Source organism: Eubalaena glacialis, chromosome 13 (genome assembly GCF_028564815.1).
Source record: "Eubalaena glacialis isolate mEubGla1 chromosome 13, mEubGla1.1.hap2.+ XY, whole genome shotgun sequence".
Lineage (NCBI taxonomy): Eukaryota > Metazoa > Chordata > Mammalia > Artiodactyla > Balaenidae > Eubalaena > Eubalaena glacialis.
The window spans coordinates 68,698,630-68,717,036 of NC_083728.1; the positions used below are offsets into that span (position 1 = coordinate 68,698,630).

The 18,407-nt window shown below is 46.3% G+C and overlaps 1 protein-coding gene across 2 annotated transcripts in view; it reads left to right on the top strand.

Moving 5' to 3' along the window:
* The first annotated feature begins 1,281 nt into the window (after positions 1-1,281).
* The window catches only part of NDE1 (nudE neurodevelopment protein 1), a 29,304-nt gene continuing 12,178 nt past the window's right edge, over positions 1,282-18,407 (top strand). For both annotated transcript variants that reach the window (XM_061208077.1, XM_061208078.1), the window contains exons 1-4: positions 1,282-1,372; positions 8,668-8,793; positions 9,848-10,001; positions 14,662-14,810. In XM_061208077.1, the coding sequence (XP_061064060.1) occupies positions 8,711-8,793; positions 9,848-10,001; positions 14,662-14,810 (386 nt within the window). In that variant the 5' untranslated portion in view covers positions 1,282-1,372; positions 8,668-8,710. The remainder of the gene's footprint in view (positions 1,373-8,667; positions 8,794-9,847; positions 10,002-14,661; positions 14,811-18,407) is intronic.

Consider the following 18,407-nt stretch of genomic DNA (forward strand, 5'->3'; position numbering starts at 1 on the left):
CCTTGGGCAATGCATTTAACTTCCTGCACCCTTTTCTCAGCTTTAAAATGAGAACCATAAAAGTGCTTTCCTGTGGTTCTCATCATCTGGGTCTCAGCTCCATTGTCACCTGGTAGAGTGGCTTTCCCTGACGTTCTATCTGCAGGGACCCCTCCCCAGCCCCTTTCTATCACGTGACCTTGCTTTATTCATAGCACTTATTAGCATCTGACATTATTTCACTGTTTCTGTTTGGTGATTTAGTGTCCTTTCTTAGTACTGTAAGCCCTTTGAGGACAGGTGTCTTGTCTGACATTTATTTTGATAGAAGTGAGTGCTCAATAGATATTCGTTGGTGAACATCAGGAAGTTAGCATTATGCCTGACCTAGATAACCAATTGAAAAATCATGATCACTACATAGATTGTACTTAACTATGTGCTTAGGCACTGTCCTAAACGTTTTACAAATGCCGAGTTGACTCATTTCGTCTCTGCATAACCCCATTTTATAGATGAGGAAAGTAAGTCACAGAGAGTTATAGTAACTTGCCCAAGATCACACAGCTACTAAGGGACAGAGCAAGGATTCAAAGCCAGGCTCGAAAACAAACTCCTGTAAAGGAGTTTTGCTGCCTTTGAAGAAGAAGATAATGATGTCAAAAATGTTATATTGGTTGTGGGACTTCCCTGGCAGTCCAGTGGTTAAGACTTTGCCTTCCAATGCAGGGGGCGTGTGGGTTCCCGGTTGGGGTTCCATCCCTGGTGGGGGAGCTAAGATTCCCACATGCCTCCCAGCCAAAAAACCGAACATAAAATAGAAGCAATATTATAACAAATTCAATAAAGATGTTAAAAATGGTCCACATCAAAAGGTCTTTAAAAAAAAAGAAAATTTTATATTGGTTGTAAAGTTGTGGGGAGGACTTGGAGCATCGCTTATCCTAATTGGACCTAGATCTTTGTCCTTCTATCTGCTTTGGGGAAAAGCCAAGAACAGGAAAATGCAACCGGTGTCAAGGGGAGGGAGTCATATTTTCTTGAAGTGCGTGGCCCGCAAATCCCAGCCCGTCCCCCCGGTGTCCAGAGAGCTCCCTGCAGCCTCCAAGGCGGGCCAGAACCCTGCCCAGCTGCGGGAGCACTCCCAGGGCCCCTCCCGCCAGCCCTCCCAGGGCCGCCGCGTGGCCGCGCCGCGCCCGGGCCCTGGGAAAAAAGTTTCCAAAAGGCGCTGCTCGGCGCTGATTGGCCGAGGCAGACGCGGTCCCGTGGCGCGGCAGCCAATGGGCGGCGCCGGCCGCGGGCGCGGGCGCGGGGGCTGGGGGCCCGGGGCGCACCGCCCCCAGCCGCTACCGCAGCAGCCGCCGCCGTCGCCGGTCCTCACAGCCCGAGCCGGGTAAGTGCGGTGCTGCGGCCCCCGGATTGGGGGCTTCCCGGGGACTGCCAGCGCCACCGCCACCGCCACGGCCGCCGGGAAACTCTTCTGCCCGCCCCGGTGCCCGCCACGCTCTCGGGACCCCGGGCCGCCGCCGTGCAGGGGCCCTGGCGCGCCCCTCACTTGCGCGTCGCTTCCCGGGTGCTGGACTCGAAAATCGCGCTTCCCTGGAGCCTCCCTTCTTAACTTTGTGCCTTCACACCCTCGTGTCCCTCGCGCCTGGTTCCTCACCCTTGCCAGCTTTCTTTCTGTTTCTGCGCTCGCCTCTCTCCGACCCCGCTGCCCTCCCCCTCCGTCCTAGACTTCCTTGGTCCTCCTGCTCTCCTCGTCCCGGGTCCCCGCAGCCCGGCGGCTCTGCCCTCCTGTTCCCTCCCACCCCGACTCCCCTGGTCTCCCTTCTCGCTCAGTTTTCTGCTCCTCAGTCCTCGCCACCGCCTTCTGCTGCCCCCACCGCCCCTCATTCCTCGTAGCCCCCCTCCCGCCCACGTCCCCACCCGCCTCCACCCTCGGTGCAGGCCTCTTTCCGAAAATCTCCCTCCTCCTCGGCACTTCCCTCCCTTTGGGGACGTGTTTGGAGCGGTCTTCCTCCCTCCGCTTTCCTCAGATCTCTGTTGCAGGACGGTTCAGATTTCCCCTGACAGCACTTTGGGGAAGGATTGGATAAAGGATGAAAACGCTTATTCTACAGCTTGAATGCGGCGGCTGGGCTTACCTGCCTCTCTGAGGTCATAGGAAACCCCGCCATCACCTTGATACTGCTTTTTGGGGAAGCTACATTATCTTCTCCAGTCATCTCAAGTTCGCTGTCTCCTGAGGGCTCGACCTTCCCGATTTCTTTGTCCAGGGTTTTATCAGGTTGTGCCCCTCTCTACCTTTAGGCCCCTTTTAACTTCCTTTCTAAAGAAACGACCTTTGCAGCACGCGCCGGACAGAAATTTCTCATTTTCTATGCGAGTTTTGTTCATGTATTCTAGGATAGGATGGCATTTTTAGGACATGGGTAAGGTACTTTGAAGAGTAATTGGATCCCAGCGACTCCCAGAGCCACTTGTTATCTGACCCCAGCGTTGGTGTTTAACCATTTTTGAAACTTAAAAATGCAGATGATCTATGCTCCTAAAGTGTCAGAGGCCTCTGATTGGTATATTTCATCCCATTTGGTTAATAGTTTCTTAACTTGGCTTATTCTGTTAGGATGTTATTTTTGTTTCCAGAGTGTGTTCTTTTGCTTTAGAATGTGTGAGCCCAGAGAGATTACACTTCCCTTCCTCACAAGATAATTCCCTGACACGAGCGTGCCTGCATATGGAAAGTTTGTGCCTGCAACTGGTACTGTGTTTGCACCTAGTCCTGACATAGGTGCTTTGTGTCTGCCTCGCTCAGCAGTGCCCAGCACTTAGTAGGTGTGGGGAAATGTTTGAAAAGGAACGGAGGAGGGGAATGCCACAGTAGGAAAAGCCCCTTCCTTGGCCTCTTGGTTCAAGAAAATAAAAATTATCCTTGGACAGGATAATTTGTTTTCTTTTCGTCCAAGTTTAAGCTTCTTAAAATTTCAAAAGCAATATGTGCTTACTGCAAAAAACAATATATATCTTAGAGAAGTGTCAGGTACAGGTTCGAATCTCAGTGTCTGCCTTACCCCCATACTGGTATATCCTTACAGACCCTTTTCTATTTGTATACGCAGAGGGAGATACATTTGCAAACAAAAATGGCACTTTCTTAACATATAAACTTTCTTCCATATCAGTACATTTACTTCTTTTTTTTTTTTGAAAATTATTTATTTTATTTATTTTTGGCTGCATTGGGTCTTCCTTGCTGCGCGCAGGCTTTCTCTAGTTGCGGCGAGCGGGGGCTACTCTTCCTTGCAGTGCGCGGGCTTCTCATCGCGGTGGCTTCTCTTGTTGCGGAGCACAGGCTCTAGGCGCGCGGGCTTCAGTAGTTGGGGCACGAGGACTCAGTAGTTGTGGCTTTTGGGCTCTAGAGCGCAGGCTCAGTAGTTGTGGCGCATGGGCTTCATTGCTCCGCGGCGTGTGGGAACTTCCCGGACCAAGACTTGAACCCTTGTCCCCTGCATTGGCAGGCGGATTCTTAACCACTGCGCCACCAGGGAAGCCCAGTACATTTACTTCTTAACTGCACCATTTTCTGATCAGTCCTCTGTCAACAGTTAAGTTCCTCCAGTTTTCCTCTCAGTCAATGATGGTGTACACCCTTGAGCATATGTCCTTGCATGCCTACTGAGGTATTTTCGTAGGTAGATCATTACAGACTTTGAAAGCACCGAGACAAGTCAGACTTGCTGACTCTTGACTAATTTTGCCCCAGTAATGTCACTTCTGCAAAATGCAAAGCCTGCGTCATAATGTAGAAGCCGTGGGAGCATGTGCCAGTCTCTGGCAGCTTCTTTCTTTTTCTCCCTTTCCCTTCCGCTCTTCCATGTGTTTTGATTGGGAGAGATTGGGGTCGGGGTGGAGAAGGGCTGTTAATTCCTGATGGTTTATATGTGTGTGTTGCTCCTGACCAGCTGTGCTGGCTTTCTTCACTCAGAGGAGAGCTGAGAAAGGCTTTGTTTTTTCTAGAGTTTTGAAATCAAAGGTGTGTGTCTCAAGTGTGTTTTCAGACTTTCCTGTTAAGTTTGATCATGGAAAATACCCGCCCCCCAAAAACTTGCTGAAACACTTTTGTAAGAGTAATAGATCTAAGTTATCCAAAATAGAAAATAAGTACTTATTGGACCACTTGATCCTAGTTCTTGCATGCTGTAGCACATACATTTGAGGTGCCCATCAGGTTTGTCCACAGAGCTACTGGGACATGACGGCATGATGGTGTATTGAGAACGCAAGTTAGGAAGACATATCCCTGTGGCTCGGATGCAATAAATGCATGCAGTATCCACTTTTAAGATAGTGGGTACAAAGTTGTGTATACTGTGCCCAAGCATTAACACCTGCCTGACACAGTGCCTTTCAAAAGACTGCGTGGACCAATGAGTGAAACTGACCTCCAGTCTATTGGCAACCCCAGGGAGATCTGGAATTTGAATTCAAAGACTCCCTTGCACTTGGGTCTGGTTTGCCAGTCTGTTGCGCCTATGCAGATGGCCAAGGCATACAATGTTTCTGCTTCAGCTTCCTAAGAAACCAAGTGATTGCCTTGCCTACCTACCCCTTACAGTTAAACAGCTTAAAGAGGGTCAAGTTGTTTGGAAATAATGTATTAAATGCCTAACACACCACAAATAGAAGGTGATGATAAAATTCAGTAAATAATGCTGGAAAAGGGGAACCTTTGCCAGTTGTCTTACCTGCTATCTGTGGCAGGGAGTAATGCACATTAGAACTTTCTGAGACATTTTCAAATGGCCAAAAAAAAAAAAGTCAGGTTTTTAACTATGCTGTTTCATAAGAAAGTGAAGTTCAGCTGTTACTTCTTTCCTCTTAGCCTCTAGCATAGTTTTTCTCTTCCCTAGGGGTGTTTTTAAAATGCAGGGGCTGTAATTAGAGCCACAGTGGAAGCGCCTCCTAAAACATCTCAATTTCATTTCTTTACTGAGGCTTAAGTTATAAGCCTCACTGGCTGTGATAAAGAGTCCTTTTCTAAAACTCATCTGTCGTAAGATTGCAGGATGAAGGTTATTAAATTCCAGTAACTGTATCAGATACTCCTTATCATGTACACCTGGGGAGGGGGTAGTTTCCAACATGGCACCCTGTCCTCCAGCCCCTTCCCATTAATGAGATGCCACTCAGGTGCTGAGGGAGAAAGGTTTTCCCCATCCTGTTAAGTATCTTAGGGATTTACAGAAGTAAACTATAAACTAGCCTTCAGAGGGTCTCTTGCTTCTTTTCCTTAACCTCACATCCCCTTCCAGCGAGTGGCCAGTCTCTATCTTTCCCTGTGTTCCTTCCTTCCACAAGCATTTATTGAAAGCCTGTTATATGCCAGGCACTGTTCAAGGAATTGGGAATAAAAAAGCAAGATGGTGAAGGTCCCTGTGTTCAAAACTGACATTCCAGTGGGGGCAGATAAAACAAAAACAAAACTCATAAAGTGATGAAATAAAACAAAGCAGGGGTTAATATGATAGTGAAGGGCTGGAGGAGGTATTTGGTGGGATGTTCAGATAAGGTCTCTCTGGGGAAGACAGTTCAGCTGTGATCTGAACAGCAAGAAGGAAATCTGCTAGCAGAGATCTGAGGGAAGAGCATTCCAGGCAGAGAGAACAGCCAGTTCAAAGACCCTGAGTGGGAGCAAGCTTGGTGTGTTCAAGGAACAGAAAGAAGGCAGTGTGGCTGCAGCGTAAGCGAGTGAGGGGTAGGGCTGTAGGAAATGTTTAGAGAAGTAGGCGCGGACTCATTACGTTGAACTTGGACGTGATCTTTTTCCAAACATCAGGAAAAGTCAGTGTACATTCATTGTTCCTAGTTCCTCACTTTCTCACCCTCATGTACACAGAATTCCTCCCATGCCGTGCAGTTGAGACTGTCCTCAATATGATCATTAATGGCCACACAGCACTCAGTTACAGTTGCATGGGCTCTGGGCTCTTAACGCTATAGACATTGGTTTGGTGACCCCACACTAGATGAGCTCTGGGCTCATTAGAGCTTGCGGCTTGAGCAGGGATTACCAGAATTAGGTTTACCCTTACCCGTCACCATGGTAATTACTGTTATTTACACTCTAGGTGCTCTATCCTTTGTACTTTCAGCAAACAAGATCTTTCACTCCAAACGTTAATTAGGCCTCTCTTGTAGCAGAAATCCAGACCTAACTGGTCCAACCAAGAAAGGGAGTTGATTATCTCTCCTAACCTTAAATCAGGAATGACTGGACCCAGGTGTCCGAATGATATTGTCAGGACCCAGTCTCTCCACTTCTTGGCCCTGCTTTCCTTTGTTTTGGCTTCATTCTCAGGCAGGCTCCTCCCTTGTGATAGCAAGATGACCACCACGAACCCTAATGGAAAGAGTTTCTTCTCCCCCCTCCCCCCCTGGGCTTTATGGAGATATGATTGACATATAACGTTGTGTAAGTTTAAGGTGTAGCACGTGATGGTTTGAGACGTATATTTTGTGAAATAATTACTACAGTAAGGTTAGTTAACAACTCCAGAGAGTTTCTTTCTTGATAGCTCCGCGAAAGGCCTGGGCCTGGACACTCATTGGCTCAGCTTGAGTTACATGCACCCCTGAGCCAATCATTGGCTAGTTTGGATTAGGCTGATCCTTGTCATTGGTTCAGCTTGGGTTAGGCCCACCTCTGAGCCCGTTACCGATGATGCTGGAGGCATGAGTTCTCCCAGATGCAGAAGATGATGTCAAGTCCATCTGAGCCCCATGGAAGGAGTGTAGAATTGGTTTCCCCAAGGGAATGTTAGGGTGCTGTTACAGAAAGATGGAAGAAGGAATGATGGACTGGGGAAAAAAAAATCAAATTAACAACTTTCTACTCCATCCAGCTTCTCTGCTTTAGTCAAGCTTTCAGAGAAACTCTGTTCCCCAGAAGGGAGTGGGTGGGGACATGGCATGTGTTCTCTGAATTAGGGAAGGGAGAGAAATTTGGAGGAAGACGTGTGAATACAGGTCCTAACAAATGTAGAGTTATCAGTAAGTACTGTGCTCGGATGTAGGTATCATTGTTCAGTTTCTACCAGGGATCCAGAAGTTGGTGATTGTGTCCATGTCAACACTGACATATTTAGCGGAATTATTTGTATATTTAGCCAGATATACAGCTTGTTAGTTATGTCTTGCAGAGTGAGGGGTTGTGTTCATTCTGTTGTCCCCAAAGACAGAACCATGAGCTAGCTTGAGGGGAAGAAGGGACTTTGGAGAGATCTCATTTGGATTCCTAATGACCTTTTGACAAGCTCAGAGTCTTAAATAAATTGAGAAAATAAGCTGTTACATTGAGAGGCTCTATCAGCCGGGAGTCCATAGACTGATAACTGTTAATAGAAATTTGTTCCCTAACCTCTGCTCTGGATAGCTCAGCATCCTCAGAGTCCAGGCCCTTATCAGCACTCCCCTCTGGCTACTGTCTAATGTGTCTCCTTTTCTTCTCATACCCAGTTCTCCAAAATCCCATCTACTTCCTCTTCCTCACCTCCTAGTTACTCCTCCTCCACCCTGTTTACCCCTCCTCCCTGTGTTGAAACCATTCTTGCTCACATCACCAGTGACCGACATTTTGCCAAGTCTTGTGGGTGGATATTTCCCAGTCCTTACCTTACCAGCTTCTCTGTTGCATCTTGGATACTGTGGAATGTTCTCTTTTTTCCCCTTGAAACCGTCTACTCCCAGGACAGCTCACTCTTCTGGTTCTCATCTCTCTCACCTGTTTCTCCTCTGTCTCTGATCACTGTTTCTCTTCCCAGCTTTCAAACACTGGCACTCCTCAGAGATCCATAAATAGTTCTCAATTATCTCGTGGTTCTGTCACAAGAAAAAAGGAAGAACCAGCTACAAACTCATGATTCTTAATTTTGTATTGTTAGCCTGGACTTCACCCCGAGTTTCAGATCCAGTGTTGCATCTCGATGTATCACACGCACGTCCAATTAAAAATGTCCCAAGCTGGGTTCAGTATCCCCTCACCCTAAAGACTTTTCCTTCTGATTCTCTGTCTCTGGTGATGGGGATGGTGGTGGCACCTGGTTGCCTAAGTTAGAACCCGTGAGACATCCTCCCCTCCCCCCCAAACGTAATAAATCAGCAAGTCCTGGTAGGTTTTTTTTTTTTAGTACATTTATTTTATTTATTTTATTTTTGGCTGCGTTGGGTCTTTGTTGCTGCACGAGGGCTATCTCTTGTTGTGGCGAGCTTAGTTGCGGTGCATGGGCTTCTCATTGCGGTGGCTTCTCTTGTTGCGGAGCACGAGCTCTAGGCGCGCGGGCTTCAGTAGTTGTGGCTCGCGGGCTCTAGAATGCAGGTTCAGTAGTTGTGGCGCATGGGCTTATTTGCTCTGCAGCATGTGGGATCTTCCCAGACCAGGGCTCGAACCCTCGTCCCCTGTATTGGCAGGCAGATTCTTAACCACTGCGCCACCAGGAAAGCCCCCTGGTAGGTTTATCCATGGAATGTAATGTGCAGGTGGGCTGTATTTTGTCTGGGTTTAGTTTTAGTTTTTTGGCAAATGTTTTTTGCCACATTTAATCCAGCATAAAGTCTAGGAATTTTTTTTCCCCATTAAAGATCAGCTGTTTAACCAGATGTGGGTAATAATTTTAAAACTTTCTCTTCTAGACATCATGAGACAAGAATAATAATCTTTTCCCCCGTTTTCACAATGGAGGACTCGGGAAAGACTTTCAGCTCCGAGGAGGAAGAAGCTAACTATTGGAAAGACCTGGCTATGACCTACAAGCAGAGGTCAGTTCTCCAAAGTTCACCTTGCTTTTTCTTCCCATAGTGATGGCAGCAACCATTTATTGTGGGCCTACTATGTGCCAGGCACTGTGAAGGGCTTAACATACATCTCAGTTAAATCTCAACAGTGTCCCGTGGAGAAACCATTCTCACCCCATTTTACAAATGAGGAGACTGAGCCTCAGTGAAAGCAAGTCAACTTGCCCAAGGTCAGACAGCCAGGGGAGTAACAGAGCTGGAATTTGAACCCCAAAGCCTACGGTCCTAAGCAAATGGCTCTGCTACTTCCCAGCTTATTTTCTCGCAGGGTTTTATCAGCTCCTGGATGCCGTATCTGGTCTGCCCTTCGTGTGTGGGGAAAGAACTTCTCCCTATGCCTAGCAAAATGGGTTGTTACAGATTTTTAAATTTGAAACCAGTGTTTCAGTGCCCATATCTGGGAGCTGTGTGTGTGTGTGTGTGTGTGTGTGTGTGTGTGTGTGTGTGTGTGTGTTTAATGTTGTTTCTTTTTATTTCTCATGGACTCTTGTAATCTACACAGGGAGGTCTTATTCCGGCACCTCTAATTTCTTTATTCTTAGTTTGATTTAAAGAGAATTTAGGCTTGGTGTTAAAAAAAAAAAAGATATCCTTTGACTTTTAAGGATTGAGAAGGTAGAATTGGGCGTTTGGGATATGGGGCAGGGACCCATGATAGTGGTGTGATAAGTGAGCATTTGTATTATGTCCAGTTTGTACTTGCAAATAAATCTGCAGAGAATACACAATCCAAAGTGTGTTTACTACATGTTGGGCTCCAAAAAGTACAAGTGGAATGAATGCGTGGAGAGTGAATTGGTTAAGAAAGGGCTATGGAGTCAGGCACACCTGGGGGCAGGCCCAAGCTCTGTTTCTGACTTGTTTGACCTCGAGACAAGTCACCTCATCTTCTCATCTGTATAATGAGGACAATGACAGTTTCTGCCTCAAAAGGCAGTTGAATAAAGAGCTGATACATGTATAACAGCAGCATGTAAGTGCTCAGTAAATGATCAGCTAACATCTGGAAATTCTGTAGGGCAGAGAACACGCAAGAGGAACTCCGAGAATTCCAGGAGGGAAGCCGAGAATATGAAGCTGAATTGGAGACGCAGCTGCAACAAATTGAAACCAGAAACAGGGACCTGCTGTCAGAAAACAACCGCCTTCGCATGGAGCTGGAAACCATCAAGGTGAGGGGGCGAGAGGAGACGCATGCAGGTGTGGATGGCGTCCAGCGTTGTGACTGGAAAAGGGAGCCTGCAGACTTGGCCCCGGGCTCACTCCCACCCCCGGGCCTGCCGGGCGCGTGTGGCACTTGAACTCTTGATGCCCCTGATGGAGGCGCTCTGTGAGAGGCAGGTCTCACACATGTCCCACGGCCATTCTTGGCTGTTGGTGACGATCCTGCAAGGCACGTGGAAGGTAGACCTTTCTAGAGTATGGAGTGTCTCTGGAATTGCTGATTGTTATATTGTAAGGCCCAGGGTTATGCTGTCCAGAATGGTCGCCCCTAGCCACGTGCGGCTACTGAGATTAAGTTAATTAAAATAAAATAAATAGAAATTTAATTCCTCAGTCATACTAGCCAATATTTCAAGTGCTCAAAGGCCACACGTCTCTAGTGGGTGTCACTGTGGGACAGAGAGGCTGTAGAATGTCTCCATCGTTACGGAAAGTCCTGTTGGACAGAGCAGATTCCTCAGCCTGGGCACTGTTGACATTTGAAGGCAGCCACCTGATTCTCTTGTGGGGGCCGAGTTTCATACTGTGGGCTGTTTAACAGCATCCTGGTCTCCACCCACTAGATGCCAGTAGCACCCCCTCCCCCAGGTTGTGACAACCAAAAATATCTGCAGACATTGCCAAGTATCTGGGGAACCACTTCTCTGCAGGGTAAAGAATGCCTTTTGGACACTCTGTAGAGCTTAGCAGATGATCACAAAGTGTAACTCTCTGCCCTAGGGACAGCTCTCAGCCCTCACTGCCAGGCAGGGTCACCTGGCCAGCCTCATAAACATCAGACAGGCCTGGACCCACCCCGCCCTGAGATTCCCATTCTCAGGAAGTCTGGGTGGGGCCCCAGCATGTCTGCGTGTCTTGTTTTTTTTTTTCTGTTTAAAACAAAGCTCCTCATATATATTTTGATGAGCCACTGGGAGAACTAGCCAAGGCCCTGCAGTGTGAGTCCCGGGCTAGGTGTGATGCACAGTGGAAGGAGATGTGTCCCTTGCCCTCTGGAAGCTTTGCGGGGAAGACAGACCTAACAGCCGGAAGCACTTAGCGAAAAGATGCTCAGTTATGTGGTACTGACCATGAGATCCTCCTGAGAGAGATTTGGACGGGTTGGAGACAGCGTCATGGAGGAGATGGGAGGGACTTGAGCTGGTGTTTGAAGGTGTGTGTGTGTGTCTAGCCAGCAACTTGGTGTACAAGGGTTTGATGAAGAGTTAATATGGAACTGCCACAGACATGGGCAAGAATGACTGTCAAGTGGACCTTGGGAATCTGGCTTTACTAGCACGTGGGAGAAAGCGGGGACAACAAACGGATTGGGGATCGAGGGGTGAGGAGTAGCAGAGGGAGGACCACGCAGACCGTAGAAACTGAGCAGTGGACTCTGAGCTTTTACTGCGTGGACCACAGAGCCCAAGCTGGCCACCCACGGGTCAGTCTGGCCCATAGATGCTGTTCGCTTAAGCCTTTAGTTGTTTTCACTCAACATTGTATCATGAAAGTTTTCAAGCACACAGGGTTGAAAGAATTTTCCAGTGAACACCTGTATCCACCACCTGGGCTCTACCAATGACCTTTGCCATACCTACATACTTTATTATATATCTATCCATCCATCAGTCCATCTTCCCAATGCATTTCAAAGTGAATCACCAACATCTGTACACTTCCCTGTAAATACTGCAGTAGGCTGTTAACTAGAGGTGAGGGTTTGCTTACAGTTTATTCTTTTGATAGTAAAATTTATATCTTTAGTGGGTTTGTTTTTTTTTTAATATTTAGTATCAACATTCAGAGTTGTGAGGCTTCATGTAAAAACTTAGATTTCCGACTTCCTTTGATCTTCCTTTGGTGGATCTGGCTACCCCAGGCCGGCCTTCTTCCACACCGGCAAAAAGCTGAGTTGTGGTTGCTTAGACAGAGCAAGCCTTCTCCAGTTTGCGCCAGTCCCCACTTCTGTCCTTTCCACCCCAACTCTGACACCGGGGACTGAGTGTCTTTTGCTGCTTACACGTGGCCCACGTCACTCATTTTGTTAACAGCCTGGCCCCTGCCCTTGGCACTGGGGAATCTTTACAGCCCTTACACTGAAGGGGGCTCAGGGATGGGAAGACTAGTGGTATGAACCATCGTTTGGAGAGGGTAGGAGGACGTGCTGACTAAATATCATGCAGTTGCTAAGTAATTAACCACTTCCAGACTGAGCCACTGAACCGGCAGAAGCCCTCTTCATTACAACCACATGGCAGGTTCACGAGACACAGGGTGTGGAGCAGGCGAGGAAACAGAACTACCTTGGAGTGAAGAACTGCCCCCAGCACATATTTCTGTCACCTAAGAGGAAAGTCTTCAACTGAGTCAGACTCCTTGACAAGTGGCTTATTCATTGCAAGTTGAATAAAAAAGCTTGTAAGGGATCCAACAGAGCATCTATTGATGCCTCCATCAGCTGACAGTTTATTATAATTAGCCCCAAATGAAAGCGCAACAGCTTTTCATGTCCCCAAGTTCAAAGGACAACATGTGAATCCTTATGCTGGTGGACAAGCCCAGTAGCTGCGTCTTCTTGGAACCTGTGTTGGAATTTAGGTTAATGAGCTAGGATCCTGCATCCTCCTGTTTTATTTGGGGAGGCACCCAAATCAAGGGTGGGAAGTCATCAGAGCCATGCCTGGGAATTCACCCGTACCTGGGCCTGGTCTGCCCCTGCTTGTCTGAGCCAAGACGCTTCCTGTGCTCATAGCCAGGAAACAGAGTATCAGAGGAGACCGAGCAGAGCAGCGTGAGGATGTGACACCCCTCCCTGTCCTCGCCCTGTAAATAATCTGCCTGTTCTGTGGACCTTCTTCTTTCACCGTGGCTCTGGCCACGCCTCTCTGGCCCGGTCACCATTACATCACTCTCCCCAGTGCCTCCAGACTGTTTCTAGCAACAGCTTTGTTTACTGGACTGACTCAAGAAGAGGAGTTGGCCTGTTTTTCTAACTTTCTAATTAGACTTGGGCCTTTCCTGTGGGAAGTGAGTGTTTTCTTTCATGTTTGTAGATGAAGTAAAGGTGGTAAGGGTGTTTGACGATGGAAAGTAATTTGAGAGAGGAGCCAGAGCCGGAGTGAGTGAGTGAGTGTGTGTGTGTGTGCGCGTGCGTGTGCGTGTGTGCGCACACACATGTGATCGGTTCCTATGTGACCTGGATGGAAGTGGTTGAGGGCAGTTTGGCGTAGTTGTTCTAAGAGCGCAAGCCCAGGTGGCCGGGATGGATCTTGGCTCAGTCATGTGCTTCCAGTTGACTTTGGGCTGACAAAGTGACTGACCCTCAGTTCCCATGTCTCTGAAATGGTGTTAAATGAGGCAACAAAAACAGCCTCCTGAGCCCAGAGGCTGGCACAGAGTAGACCTGTGGTAAATGTTAGCTGCCATAGCTGGGCAGCAGCAGGTTGGTTGAGACGTCATGTGGGCTGTGCCTTGCCTTGGAAAGCACCGGCTAGATAACCCTAAGCTTCTTTTGGTAAAAACAACAGTTTTGTTTTTTTCCTTCTTCCCTTCCCTCCTGCCTCCCTTTCCCTCCCTCCCTTCTCTCTCTCCCTCCCTCCCTCCCTCCTCAGAGGCCCAGAAGTTCCTAACTCCCCCATGCCTCAGGGAGAGTGTCCTGGGTCACAAAGTCAAAACAGTTGTCAAACTGAGTCCATGATCTGACTGTGAGGCACAGGCAACAAAGTCGTTGTGATTCCTGCTATTCTGTCTGTAATCCAGGGATATCACGTGAAGTGCATCGGCATTGCTCTTGTGAATCAGGCTCGGAGAGGTTTATGAGGCTTTCTGTGGCTGTGGACACCTTGCACAAAATGATTGCTTTGAAGATTGTTGGGGGCTGCTTGATACCAGAGGCTGCAGGGACCAGTGTGGGAGGAGGCAGGGTATAAGATGCTCAGGAAGCACTCGGGACTTGACAGCTTGATGGCCCCCTGTTCCCCCCATCATCCCTCATTTGCTTACGAGTCCATGTCTGTGGACAGAAGGTTCTCCTGACTGAGCTTAGGCTTGTCCTCTGGCATCCTGAGTGAGTGTGATGGGAAGGCTGGTCCCACAAAGATCCTAGAGTAAGGGAGAGAGAAATCCCCTAAAGAAATTGGCATGGGACTTCCCTGGTGGTGCAGTGGTTAAGAATCCGCCTGCCAGTGCACGGGACACGGGTTCGAGCCCTGGTCCGGAAAGAATCCCACATGCTGCGGAGCAACTAAGCCTGTGAGCCACAACTACTGAGCCTGCGCTCTAGAGCCCGTGAGCCACAACTACTGAAGCCCGCGCACCGCAATGAAGAGTAGCCCCCGCTCGCTGCAACTAGAGAAAGCCCATACGCGGCAACGAAGACCCAATAGCCAAAAATAAATAAATAAATAATAAAAATAAATTAATTATAAAGAAATTGGCGTGCCGGTGGGCTGTGCAGAGGGGGAGGAATGGATGCTCAGCAGCTAGGGACAACACACATGCGCTGCAACGGAGAGCGTTATGTCCCAGGATTAACCTTCAGTGTCCTAAGGAGATGACAGGGAAGGCAGATAAACATCCTCGTCGGGAGTCTTAAATCATTCACTCAGTGTTGATTCTGTCCTTCAGGAGAAGTTTGAAACGCAGCATTCTGAAGGCTACCGGCAGATCTCAGCCTTAGAGGACGACCTTGCCCAGACAAAAGCCATTAAAGATCAACTTCAGAAATACATCAGAGAGCTGGAGCAAGCCAATGACGACCTGGAAAGAGCCAAACGGTACGTTGGGAAGGAGAAAAGAGGTTTGGGAGCCTTTTGTCTCTGGGTACCAGGCACTGTGCTGAGGGTAGAGAATTCAGCAGTGAGCAAAGCCAGTGCCCTTGTGGGTCCTACAGCCTCATAGGAAATGGGCAACAGGCAGCAAGTGCTGCAAGCCCAGGGTGCTGTGGGAGCATGTGATTGGTTATATTAATTAGTCCCTTGCTGGGAGAATATTAGGCAAGGCTTCCCAAAGGAAATGCCATTTAGGCTAAGACCGAGGGATGCCTAGGCGTTTTCCAGGGGAAGAGTGTGGGGTGAGAACATTTCAGGCAGAAGGACAAGCGTGTGCTCAATAAATAGGCCCTAAGATAGGACGGTATTTCTTAAACTGATGTTCTGAAGTTTAGCAGAATACTAACAATAATAAGTAAGTTATTGAATAACTACTCTGAGCCAGGCACTTTTTTTTTTCTTAAGAAAACGTTTTTTTTTAAAGATTTAGATATAAATTACATACAGCGATACGCACAGATCTTAAGAAGTGTACAGTTTCATCAGTGTGGACAAATGTGCACATGCCCCACACTCCTGTTGAGACACGGGCCCTTGGCACTGCACCCACAGCTCCTTGCATTCTTTTTTGCGGTTGCTTTAGGGACCCCAATACACACGCTCAACTTTTCAGTCTACTTCGTTAATAATGTACCAAATGCAACGGCCTTGCAACCTTAGAGTTTCACTTACCATCCTTGAACTTTATGTGATAGCTGTAATGCGAGAAGGTAAGAGAGTAAAAAGATAGCCTTTTATATTTACCCACAGATTTACAGTTTCTGGTTCATTCCTTCTTGAAGTTTCCCTCTGGTTATCATTTCCCTTCAGCTTGAAGAACTTCCCTTAGGGTTTCTTGTGGTGCAGGTCTGCTGATGGTGAATTCTTCTCGCTTTAGTTTATCTGAAAATGTCTTTCTTTTGCCTTCATTCTTAAAGATATTTCCACTGGATGTGGAATTCCAGGTTGACAGGTTTTTTGTTTTGTTTTTTTTTTCTTTCAGCACGTTAAAGATGTTCTGCTGTCTTCTGGTCTCCTTGCTGGAGGTCAGAAGTTAGTGGTCATTTGAATAGTCACTCCCCTGTATATAATATGGTGTTTTTCTCTGGCTGCTCTCAGAATTTCTCTTTATTTTTGGTTTTTAGCAGTTTGTGATGTGCCTAGATTTTGTATGTATTTATCCTTTTAGGGGTTTGCTGGGCACTTTGGTCTGTAAATTTGTCTTTCGCCAAATTTAACTTTGGTCATTATTTCCTCAAAGATTTTTGCTGCCCTCTTCTTTCTCTCCTGCCCTTCTGGGACACCAACTACACACATGTTGTGTCCCATGTCCTTTTGATATTGTCACACAGGTCTCTGAGGCTCTGTTCGTATCTTTTCCTAATTTTCTTTGTCTTGGTTCCTCAGATTAGATCATTTCTATTGATCTGGTTTCAAGTTCACTGACTCCTTCTTCCCTCCTCCAATCTGCTGTTAAGCCAGTTCTAATAATGTTTTATTTTAGATATTTAAGATCTAGAATTTCCTAGTCCTCTACTGAGATTTCTTTCTTTGCATCCTTGAGCATAGTTATAACAACTTTCTTTAAGATCCTTTTCTGCTAATTCTAACATCTGGGTTATCTCAGATGTTAGATGTTCCAGTGATTGCCTTTTCTACTGAGTTTGGGTCACATTTTCTTGCTTTTCACATGTCTAGTAATTTTGGATGATATTCTGGACATTATGAATGATGTGTTGCAGAAACTATGGATTCTGTTATGTTTCTAATTTGTTTGTTAAGTAGGCTGAACTCACACTCCAAACTCTGTCTCCCTTTGATGGGTAGTAGGTGAAATCTGTTTGACGCTTTTAACTAGGCTGCTTCAAGTCTGCCATGCACATGCATGGTTCAGGGGTCAGCCAGAGGTGTGGGAAGAGTTTATATGCAGAATTCGGGATTCCGCCAAGGTGGTGGATTTTTATCACTGGAGCTATAGACACAAAGCTTATAAAGATGCAGAATTCAGCCACTGCTGTTCCTTCTTCCAAATGTTGTCTCCCTTCCGGTTTTTGCCAGCGCCTTCAGATCATTGTTTTTCTCGTTTCACCCAGAGTCTGTAGTTGTAATCTACAGGATGTTTGGTCTGATACAAGCTACCTTATTATTACCAGAAGTGGGACCTCCTTTTTTTTTTGAATCAGTTTGTAAGAGTTATTTGTGTATTTTTGCTGCTCATCTTTTGTCCCGCATTGAAAAATATTTTTTACAAATAATCTTTTGTCTGTTGACTTTGTGGTATCATTTTTCATACAAATATTTGTCATTTTTGGGTCATCAATTATGTCTTTTATAGCTTCTAGGTTTCCAGACTTCACTAGGGACATCTCCTTGATCGTTTGATTATGCGTGTATTCTCTTAATTTTTTTTGCAAGATTTTTTTATTAATTGTTTTAACTTATGCTTTTAATCTACCTGGAATTTATTTTTGTACCTAGTATACATGTCCCATTTTATTTTCATTAGGTAGACAGCCACTTGTACCAGTAGTATGTGTTAAACACTCCATCTTTTTTCCACTGAACTGAACGCATCTCTGTCATATGTTAACCTGCCATACAGTTGTTCCTTGGTATCCATGGGGGATTGGTTCCAGGACCCTTGAGGACACCAAAATTTGTGGATGCTCAAATCCCTTATATGAAATGGTGTAGCATTTGCATATAACCTATGTGCATCCTCCCATATACTTTAAATTATGTCTAATTATAATACCTAATACAATCTAAAATCTGTATAAATAGTTGCCAGTTAGTGGCAAATTCAAGTTTTGCTTTTTGGAACTTTCTGGATTTTTTTTTTCCTGAATAATTTTGATTTGTAGTTGGTTGAGTCCAAGGATGTGCAACCCACAGATGTGGAGGACTGACTGTATATTCTGGAATCTAATTCAGGATTCTTCTCTCTTTTTTGTCTAACATGCAATTTATGAATTACTACCAACACCATAATGACTTGGTTCCTGTGGCTTTGTAGTATTTTCTGATTTTTGGCAAGCCACTGGCTTACGATCATTTCTACCCATATATCCTTGATGAAAACAAGTCACACTGCCAAGCCCTGTCAAGGGGTGGGAAAGCACATTCCACCCACAATGAGGCCAAAGCAAGGGTGTGGCTACAGGGAGGATGAAGAATTGGGACCAATAATGCAGTCTATCACAAAGAGATAGTACATTCATGTGATTCAAAAATAATATACAAAGGGGTAGAGTTTTTAAATTCAAATTCAAGCAAATAGAAATTTGTATTATTCCCTCCCCCCCGTTTTTTTTCCCACAAAAGAGCATTCTATATACAGAATGTATGTACTATTATACATCTTGCTTTGTCACATAATAGATTTTGGAGGTCATTCTGTAGTAGGACACAGAGGATTCTTTGTTGTTGTTTTTTTCCAAGTGCATAATATTTTATTGTATGGTTGGTATTGTATGATACATAATTATTTATCCATCCCCGCCACGGCTGGATATTTGCTGCATTTCCATTCTTTTGCATTGATAAGTGTTGCTGTAGTGAATG